Source organism: Rhyacophila brunnea, unplaced genomic scaffold (genome assembly GCF_057557595.1).
Source record: "Rhyacophila brunnea isolate RB1 unplaced genomic scaffold, BYU_Rbru_1.0 scaffold_14, whole genome shotgun sequence".
NCBI classification, from domain to species: Eukaryota; Metazoa; Arthropoda; class Insecta; order Trichoptera; family Rhyacophilidae; genus Rhyacophila; species Rhyacophila brunnea.
Window position 1 is genome coordinate 38,997,746 of NW_028232796.1, and position 11,128 is coordinate 39,008,873.

Consider the following 11,128-nt stretch of genomic DNA (forward strand, 5'->3'; position numbering starts at 1 on the left):
TTCTCATCACTATTCACATCACATTTTAATGGGGCTTAATAAATGAATACTAAAAATGAGCTTAAGATGCTAAAAAACCCAACACCTCTCAACCAAAGAAATCAAATTGTTATTGAATAATTGACTCATTGTCAAACAGTTGAATTTTGAAGTCCTGTTGGTCTTTCTTTATATTGAATACTTTGACTAGGATGAGCTATGTTTGACCATCTGTTTGACGTGGTGAAGGTGGAACATCTTAAAATGTCGAGGGTGAGGTACAGTTATTTCAATTCCATGGGAGCCTGTATGCTCTGCTTCGGAGTGGAAGTAGTAATTTTCTTAAACAAAATAACATTATGTGCAAGGTATGCTTATTTTACTGTAATATTATTAAATTTAATTAAGTAAGTACATATTATTTCACATTAATGTTTCCATATACGAAAATAATCATTGTTTCAATATTATTTATTTATTAATTAATCTAATATGGATGATTAGAATCAGATCTGGAGACAATAGAAACGTGATATGATTTTTAGTGCCATACATGAATTTTAAATTTAATCTAACAATAATAATTCAAACCACAAATTATCTTGTCTGACCTGCAGACTTCAATGAAAGCAATTATACTGTTTTGTTTCATTAAAATTAATGATATAAAATTTTAAGTAGGGTAAAAGATGCGTATATTATCCATGAAATATTTGAAGTCAACATTTCAAAATTCTCGTAGAATTATGAAATATCTTTTGAAAACCAATTTAATAGCTTATTGTATTACTATTTGTATAAAAAAAGGATTTGGCTGTGGTACAAATGGATTGATTGTTTTGGTATGACTATGACTAATTAATACTTTTAAAAACAGCTCCACGAAATATTCACCATTCTATGCAATCGTCAATATTATAAAACATAGTTATTAAAATACTATGATTAGAAAATTTAATGATATCCCAGCTATTTTGTAATATGACATTTTCCATATTTTCTTGCAATACAATCAGAATTTGTTTCAGTCAAATGCAAGTATTAAAATTTGGCATTTGGTCATGACGCCACTGTCTATGCAATCTGTCAAACTTTGTATGGAAGTTCTCTAGTACAACGTATAGCCACCAAATGCATTATGGAATAGGTACTATGTATATATAATTGAGATTATATTATAATAGTTCAAGCACATTCATTTTTTTAGGTCATTCCTAATTTAATATATCTAGTTACATATCACATTAATGGATCAAACTGCTAATTTAAAAAAAAAAAATTGAGGGGCTGAAAATTAAAAGGGTTCAATTGACATATTATAAATATAGCTACATACTAAAGATCCACCATCATAAGTTGGCAGCCGGTCGAATTTGAAACTAAAATTGTCTATCGAGGATAAATTTGTTACAAATGCCATTTAATTTTACAACATGTTTCTCGAATTATGGATTGCATAATATTTATACAGGAATCTACTACCAATGAAAAATTATAAATTACCATTTTTTTGTTAGTTATGGTAAAATTCTCAATGTCATACTAGCGCCCTCGCTGAAATGCCAATTTATGATGGTAGATCTATAGCAGTTTTCATATTCACACATATCTAGTTATGCATGAAAAAGGATTCAACTGTATAACTGCTTTTTATGAAATGTTTTATTCCTAACATTGAAGTGAATTGGAAATTTCTTTGTGTAAAATGTAATGTTTATCACAAAATATCTAATTTTGACCTGACTTTTACCTCTAAAAATACTAATAAATAATTACAAGATAAAAAGAAATTTTTATATACCACGTTTTTAAATTCTGTAGAATTATATAAACTTGACAATTCTATGTATTAATAAATACTTTTTATATAAATAATATCTTCTTCTTCGACCATGTCCAAATTATAGAATACTGAAATTCCATTTTGACATATTGATTTCCATAGTAACGCACGTATATTAATAATTTAGTTGCTAGGACCCACTTAGCAACCAATAATAGTGAGTAGTAAATATTACTTTTAAACGGATTTTTTCCGAAACATACAAAACAGAATTAACTGAAAATAAATTCAATTCTGCTTAAAGATGGCCAAAAGTATTAAAAGAATGCATTGTCGTTGTGTTCTGATATATTCTAAAAGTTTCAAATGTCTAGCTAGTCGGGAAGTTAGTTAAAAAATTTGTACTGCACAAGAAAAAATCTGTACCGGACAAACAAGAATACGAGCTAATAAAAACGTGGTAAAATAAAGGAATACTGACATTTTTCCTTGGCATAGGAATAATGTATCTTTCAACGACGAGTTCTCATTTACATTTACATTGAAAACAATCATATAGAATTTATAATCGCTAATTTAATTTTGGGTTACCTATGCACATGGAATCCTTTAATCCTCAGCTCCTCAATTTAATATTAATACAGTAATACTTTGATAACTGTCAAATTAGTGTTTTGCACCTTTTTTTTAAGAAGTTATTGTTAACCATTCGTTCAACCTATTCTTTATAAGGGAGAGGGATATTATCATATTATATAGATGTAGATATTCAATACCGTTGAAGTAAAATGTTATTTTTGACCAAAACGGAATTTACGAGTTTACGATCATTACGATCTTTTCAACCAACCGATATAAATTTCAATAAAATTTGAAAAGTATATTCTGACTAATTTAAAAGCAGTGTTTTACTGTAATATATTAAAACAAAAGATTTCAAAACAGAAGCCTATTAATGTAAAGCATGTTAGTTTAAATATGATTTAAGACCCATTTCACTCGCCGTCACTTTGAAATGTCATTTATAACTATACAAAAAACTATTACATCTGACATACAAATAAATACAGTGGCCAATGACGCTCCACGCGTAGTGGCGTTTTAAATGAAAACTAATAAATATAATATGTAAATCACAATGAAACTTATGCAATCAAAACTAAATAAAATGACTGGCATCTGTGAAAAAATGCAACACACATAATAATTACTTTATAATGAATTCATATTTCGAATGTATGTTCAGCCATCTGTTGATAAAACTTTATGGTAAACATTACACATTGAATTTATTTTGTTTCATAAAGATGCGCGTGTCTAAAAACGCCACTGTAGCGTGTGCAGTTTGTGTCACTTACTTACCATAAGAAGCAGTAGGTAAAGTGTTAGTATTTCCAAAGCTGTCAATGTATTACTGTATTCGAAACAAATGTGTTTTTGGACATAGTAACGATCTAATAAATATATACAAATTATAGCAACTTGTCAATGAATCCAGTTCATTACCCGAGCAAATCCATGATATCATTATTGGGGTGATTCAAAGAAGTATTCGCACTGCTGGACAACAATGGCTGCTGCTGCACCGATCTGCCTTGCGGTAAACTCGGAGACATGAGCGAATCCAGCGCAGACCAATTAGAATTCGAATTATTAGCCGTGTTTGAATTATTCATATTATTCATACTATTTCCTAGAAGAGGCTGTTTTATCTGCGAAGGCGACGTGAAGCCGAGCATATTACTTGAGCTATTGAATGACGATTTATCATTTGTACTGCTCCACACGTTTGATGTGGAAAGAGGACTTCCCATCCACGCCTTATTAGCTGAACCGAAGCTGTGATTGTCCATTGCCATATTGTTGAACGATGTAGGCTTCTGCGGTGTAAACATCTGCGACAGGTTCGACTGCATGAGGCTGTCTGTCAGGTCTACCGGTTTATTCGAGGACATGTTGTTGGTGATTGTTCTCTGCGGTGGGGCGATGACGGGTCGTTGTTGTTGTAATCTCTGCATGCTCTCCTGTTCTTTGGCCATCCTGGAATAAACAGTGAATGAAAAAATTTAGAAGAGTTTTAAACTATATCGTTATCAATGAATCTAATTAATATTTGTATTATATAATTGACAATAACACATGGAGCTACTCTGCCAAAGAATCTTCATTTTATGTGCAATTTATAACTAAGCCGGCTCTCACATCTAAACTTGACTCGAATGCCGCACAGTCATAAATCAAATCACATCTACCTAGCGACAGTCGCACGTAACCTTTGAAACGTATATTTGGATGCGGCAATCGGCAAGGCGGTATAGGAATGACCAATTCATAGATGTTCGCATGCGTCCTAGCGTCTTAGACTCGCGGCCCGTGAAGCATGCAACTTTTTGATTGCAACAGTAATGTTTTTTTCAAATTAAAAAGTCGCATTCGACCAATCTCTGCGGATCTCCATTTGGCAACGTGTGTTTTGTGAATAACGATGACGTCACATCGACATATTCGACACGTTGCAGGTGAGAGGAGTTTTGATGTGAGACCCGGCTAAGTGTTAATTAATTTTCTTTGGATATGTCACTTACAAAAAATAAACACAAAACAATTACCATTAATCAACAATTACAATTTACAATTAAATGCACACATATTACAGTCCAGTTGGAAAGAAGTACATAATATTATTCATTGTTTACCTCTGCTTGTCTTGGATTGATAACGATGCTGACAAAGAGCCGTTGGAAGCAGACGGAGTGATAATATCTTGCGTTCTCTGGGCGGGTTGGCTGTTGTGAGGCTTCTGGAAATTCTCCATCCCTAATCCAGAAAACATGTCGTCCAATTGAGGAGTACTCGAAACCAGAGCACCAGAACTCGCGGCAAGGTTGGCTTCGAAAGACCTGAAGAAATATATGAATGTGTATTCTGACTAACTTAATGTGAAAATGATGTACAGTAAAACCTCATTAGTAAGAACACTGATAATTCGAAATTCGGCATAATTCGAAATTATCCTGAAAAAAAAGTCGCTTGAACATTATTTTTATATAAAACCATACCTTTAATTCGAAATGATTTCAGAGTCCCTGGCATACAAAAATATTCAATAAATCGTAATAAAGTATACTATTTCATGAGCCAGTCATTGAAAATTATTGTGACAGACTTTTCTTAAAAAATCAAAAATTACTTATTTTAAGAAGGTAATAAAAATAATCCCGACATTTTATTACCCAATTCGGTAGGCACATCTATGATCGGAAACGAAATTAATGAAAATCAAATTTTATTTTTTCAAAATTTTAAAATTTTTCCCCATAATTCCGTAATTCGATTTTTATCGATTTTCGGTCCCATGGAATTCGTATTAACGAGATTTTACTGTATATATTTTCTACTAGAAGTATCAACTGTGTAAAATATTACATGTTTTTGTTTGTCTTTGGAAATAAATACGTTTGGGTCTTCTGTCATGCGTAATTTCTTTAATGCCATAAAATACACCCTCAAAATGAAAACACGCATAGTGGGTCTCTCCACTGTGGAAGAGAAACTAGAATACAGTCCTTATACAATTTGCAGTGTTGAGGAAGTTTATCATATTTATTATAAAACACTTACTTGGATTCTGTCTGTATTGAATTTAGCTGCTCTAGTTTGGATCGGTGTTCGCTTTCCACTCTGCCGATCATCTCTTTGACCAAGGAGATGAGAGCATTGAATTGATTGAGCGTCAGTCCATTCTCTATGCATAGCGGCATCAGGAAGGGTAGAACTTTTGTCGCCATCACTTCTTTTGTGATTCCCAACTTTTTGTGAGTCATTGCCAGTTTATAAACACCTGAAAATAGTGCATTTCGCATTGTTTAAAGTTTCTATCGTACAAAAGAAAGCAATTCAATACAAGGGAAAATCAGGAAAAGATATTTATTTCAGCTTAATAATTCAGATCATCCCTTAATAACGGCAAAAGGGTTTGCTAACAAGTTGTAAAAAAATAAGACTTTCACAGTTGGTTTTTATTGTTTTTAGTTTTTGGGCTATTACTGTTTATCCTTTCACCATCCCTCATCATGGTTGCTGGTCCTTTTAGCAAAATTCATTGTCTGATCTGGAATTTTTGGTCGCATTTAACATAAGTTGGAATAAGAAAAGGAGTAAAATACAAAAACCCATCACCAATAGTAGCGCAATTTGGAAAGCGCTTCAGAGAGTATTAAGAGCCATTAGTTAAAATTTGTCACAATTAAGTATGGCGCCTTTAGCATAGTGGTCTATGTGCATGGGCACGAAACACGAGAGATGCACGTTCGATTCCTGCGTTACGTTTCTTATGTTTTCAAAATTATGTATGTTCAAGAAAAGGAGTATTACTAACCTAATATGCCCATCAAAACAGCGGGCTCCCTGGAAGGAATCTGTGACAATAGCGGTAACACTTCATCCAGTACCAACCATTTATCCAAATGCTCCAACAGTTTCCCCAAACATAGCAGACAATTGACCCGAACTGACAAATAATTCGTCGACAAACACAGCTTCTTAATTCTAGGCAATAAGGCATTTTTCATCGCTGGGAAATCAATCAGAGATGCAAAAGTCGGTATAACCGAAAGACACAACTCTTGAATCTGTTGAGCGTCTGATTCAAGTGCTCTATACAGCATTGGTAAGACATCTGATTTTATTTCTTCGGCAGGTGTCAATTTTAATAGTAATTCCATCTTTTGCATGAATATGAGTAATATTTGGATCGGCTCCTGTAGAGTCATGACTGGTTTTAACGCGGGCAATATGTGTTTGGTGAATTCTTCCTTGGACGAGTTCTCGGCGATCAGTAAAACATTTGGTAAAACGAACGGAACCATCGGAAAGTTAACAAACTCTTTCGTTAAGCACGGTAATATTCGATAAATGCATATTCTGTGCGGTAATTTTTGTATGATCTGCGGTAAGCCTTTATAGAATTGTGATTTTTGCAGATTGTCCCATTGAAATAGGGAGTCTAGATAATTTAACGCTTTGACGCCGACATCTTCGAAATATGGAATCTGAAAACAAACAAATGGATTTATTTTAATTGATGTGTAACTAACATCATTAGATAAAACCTAAAAATCTCTGATTAAAAACACAGTATATTTTTTGAATTTTCTGATGTCTTTTAATATTGCAACAATAATAAAAGTTATTGTAGTTATCTTTATACCCCGTTATACACTTGCATGGATTTACTGCTAACAGTACATAATATTGCGGCCATAACAAAAAAAATGCATGTGTAAACACGTATTATCGTGCAAAATGCGAGATTACCTGCATGGATCAAAAAAGTTCAGAAGCTTCTGAATTTTTACGTGACAATTTGACCGTGCGATATCAGCGCCTGCGCAGTAGAACGATAGTGGCGAACCTGCCGGTAAACAAACGATCTTACACTGCAGACTCATTTTGAGATTACCTGATTTTCACGACCTGTCAAATAGTATCATACAATGATAACATCGCATCTCGCTTACTCTTTTAGAATGAGATGGACGAGGCAGTCAGCACTATTACGTGTAAATAGTTATTATCATGATAGTTCAAAATACACACTATTGGTGCAAGTAAATCCATGCAAGTGTACAGGCTCTATAAGAGCAAGTTTCACTGAAAAGCAAAAAATCACAGGGTTTTCGAGAAACTTTTTCGCATATTATTATGTAGTAAATGTCTAAATAAGATTCCTTTGCAAAATAAGTACCTATATATCCATGAATTAACTTTTTCCAATTATCGTTTGTCTATCAGATTTGTCAGACGCGCTATACTTTGTTTTCTAATTATCTTAGAATCAGATCACTGATATATAAATTATTGCGATTTCCAGAGACTATTTACACCCAAAGTATTGATTGTATGAAATGGATATTCGATTGCCTGTACAATCCAATGTGGATTTTGATTGTCTCCTGAGGAGGTTTCTAAATAGGTTTTTTAATGACAAATGGTTGTTAGCCATTTGCTCAATCTATCTAAGTCCATTGGAATTTGGTTGATGCTTTATTATATTATAGAATTTATTAGAAAGAAATTATAGAATAACATACTTTAATAAACTGATGAGGATCTGGTCTTAATTCTGGTGTCGGATTAAGCATCAACTTGACGTAATCCCTAAGGCCTTCACTGACACAACTCAATTTAGATAGCGGTAGTTGCTTCAATTCACTGATAAACTTCTTGGATCGCCCGTAGTTGTCTTGAATATTACCCAAAGGCTTCCCGCCGTTGGAGTGCAGACAGTAAATCATCATACCGACTGAATAAATATCGCTGGCCGTTGAATGCGACGCTGATATGACGCATTCGGGTGCGAGGAAATCGAGATTGGGCTGTGTAGACGGATGCATCGCCTGACAGTATTCGGTGAAAGGCCAGAAGGGTACTGAAGTTTGATTGTTTTGATTCAGAATGCAGAAATCGAATCCGAATATCTTCCAAGCGCCCTGCTGATTGACGACGATGGATTCGGGACAGATGTTTTTATGGAGTAATTTAACGTCGCTGTGCAGGAAGGCAAGACCTTCCGCCATCTGAATCAGACCGTATTTGATTTCCACTTCGTATAGTTTATAATTGGCCATGTGCGAAGGGACTGGTTGAGGCATGTTCTCAGTGTTGCCGAGTATATTAGCGAGGCTCGCGAATACCGGTTCGGTGGCGAACGCCAAGCTTTCCCTGCTCTCTTCCAATGGGTGCTGAAGAGTCAAGAGTTGCGGGTGTCGTAATTTGGTCAGTTGGGTCACTCCCCGCTTTAAAGTCTCCAGCATGACATCTCTGTCACCTTTGCTAAATCTATCTAAGCTTCGTTTCTCAAAAACAAATATGGACGCTTCTTGTTTTGTTGATTTCTTAAAGCCCTTGTAAATTTTCCATTGGAGACCTGAAGAAATAAGAAATTAATATATTAAATATTACTTTTCTACTAATTGTAATAAAACACAATATAAAAATAGTACTTCTTTTGACCATGTCCGATCCTAATAGGATCATATTATGGGCCTCCACAGAATGGAGGTTTGTATTGACAGATTTTTGTTTTTACGAGAAATGGATTTCAGCCACTTGCTCAACCTATTAAGTCCATACTCTGACTCATACACAAATTGAAAAACAATGTGTTTACTTGTCAGACCCAGGATTCGAACCTGAGACCCACGACGCAATAGGCCAACGCTTAAGCCGCGAGGCCATCGTACTTAATCAACATAATTTAATAACATTCGGAATCAGGATCGATCACTTAGATAGACTTGATCAATTCGAAAGAATAATAAGATGAAAATGTCTGTCTAAACCGGTTCCGATTTTATTCAATTTATTTTCAGCCCATGCTGATTATATTTGTTATTAGGCAGCCCGACATTGGTGCAGGACTCTTTCAGGTTCTATGGGATGACAGTTTTTGGCGTTATCAGTAGGTATATTACATCATCAATAATTATAACATAATTTTGAAAACACTTAAAAAATGTATTATAACCAATAGAAAAAATCTTTTTGAAAAAGGTAAGACTCGGGAATCGAACCTGCATCTCTTGGGTTTTGCACCCATGCACATTGACCACAATGCTAAAGGAGCCATACTTAATTGCGACAAATTTCAACTAATGGCGCTTATAATACTCTCTGAAGTGATTTTCAAAATTGAGCTACATTGGCAATCGGTTTTTGTACTTTAAATCAAAGTAGGTAGAACTTGTATTTCATAGTTTTCTATCATATCGTACAACCTTGCTATCGAGATCTAAATGTATAAATAAATCTCTGGATAAAATTAATTAAAATAAGAAATACCCTCTATCGGGTCCTTCTATATTGTTTACACAAACTAAATCTATTATCGGTACATAAGTCGGTTATGGGGAAGCCAGGCAGGAACTAATTATCATAGCCGATTTTGGCAAGATTCATGAATTCAGAATGAAAACCTAACCTAACCTAAACTAACCCAACCTAACAAATAATCCAGTATATCGACTATTTTCAAAATGTATTTGCCGCTGGCTTCTCCTTAACTGACTTGGGTGCTTTTAACTGGTTCTCCGTCATCGTAATCTGTCAGTCGCCATTTTGAATTTTAGCTATCTTTTTGTCATCGAATTATAGCACGCGGTCCAAGCCATTATAGTATTTCGGCAAAATTATAGGACGTGTAGAAAATGAAAGTTTTTTGTTTGTCACATAAACATAACGGAGAATTCGAGAAATTCCGATGCCCTGCTTAATTATAACACCTCTTACGACCGAAAAATGCTAACACCGGCCGCCGTCATTAAATGTCACGTTAGTTTTTTAGAATAGGTATACAACGCAAAACCACGTCCATAGACTAATATCGCACACTAAGATCTTATATTATTTATATTATACACCGTCCCTCGCTTCACGTTATTACGATTTGCTGTGATTGAAGTACGAACATTTTACGGAACTTTAAACATCGCAATAATATACCTAGATAACTTTTAAAAGCAATGAAATAAGCATTTTTTTAATTGTGGTATTTTTGACGTACTATACTTTTTTAATAGTACGCAGACGAAAATGAAACTTTTCGAATCATTTACCAACACATTGTAAGTATTGAAAAGAATATAATATATTATACAAAACATACACATGGAAATCTATATTGTTAGGTATGTATTACAGGTAATTTCTGATTATTGACCTAACAACAGAAATGATACAATAGTCCATTATTTTGACAGCTGTTTGCAGATTCATTGGGTTTTTTTTTTTTTAAATACATTACTAATGAAATAAAGCTAAGAATACATCATTTATTTGCCATAATGAACAAATTATTGTAAAGCGACTACTATATTAGATATTTTACCTGGACCAGCACTGGCTATGTGATGTGAGGCTTCAAATTCTCGAGTAACCGGATTACCCGGTAAGACCCCGGAGAGTTGAGAAACTGTGCTGCTCACGGAAGAATAGAGTTTGTTTATCACGTCCATTTTTATTGATTTACTAATGCAATGGACGGGTTGAAATTAATGTTTCAATATTTCCAATCTAAAAGGACCTCGAACAAAAATTCATCGCTGTTGTATGACACATCTAGCTGTCAAAATATAGATGAAGTTTGCCACTATAAAATTAAAATGGGATATCAACAATGAAAATTACAATCCTCTATAAGTAGAAAAATTAAAAATGTAAGGAGTTTTACCCACCAACAAAACTCGTATTATTCCTGTTGACTTTGAAGTCCTTGAGATAGGCTTTGCTCTTTCTTCTTCGCGTGAGGTTATATTCTACTAATTTATTTTCCTTTTTCTTGTCGTTGGTCATTCCTCCGTTTTTATT

The 11,128-nt window shown here is 34.0% G+C and overlaps 1 protein-coding gene across 1 annotated transcript; it reads right to left on the reverse strand.

Annotated features, from left to right (window-relative positions):
• Positions 1 to 2,014: 2,014 nt before the first annotated feature.
• Positions 2,015 to 10,888, reverse strand: LOC147075961 (SCY1-like protein 2). The gene is made up of 6 exons (XM_085942283.1): positions 10,650 to 10,888; positions 7,855 to 8,690; positions 6,141 to 6,813; positions 5,384 to 5,603; positions 4,459 to 4,662; positions 2,015 to 3,802 (listed from the first exon to the last, which is right to left on the reverse strand). Exons 1-6 carry the CDS (start codon positions 10,774 to 10,776, stop codon positions 3,265 to 3,267), a joined length of 2,598 nt encoding a protein of 865 aa, XP_085798409.1. The 5' UTR covers positions 10,777 to 10,888; the 3' UTR covers positions 2,015 to 3,264.
• Positions 10,889 to 11,128: the final 240 nt, after the last annotated feature.

What these genes read in the sequence shown, in the direction of transcription:
- LOC147075961 (XM_085942283.1), bottom strand. Translation starts at nt 10,776, where the DNA reads ATGGACGTGATAAACAAACTCTATTCTTCCGTGAGCAGCACAGTTTCT. An exon ending in CATAGCCAGTGCTGGTCCAG is followed by an intron (nt 8,691 to 10,649) that starts GTAAAATATCTA and finishes TTATTTCTTCAG; the next exon opens with GTCTCCAATGGAAAATTTAC. An exon ending in ATCCTCATCAGTTTATTAAA is followed by an intron (nt 6,814 to 7,854) that starts GTATGTTATTCT and finishes GTTTGTTTTCAG; the next exon opens with ATTCCATATTTCGAAGATGT.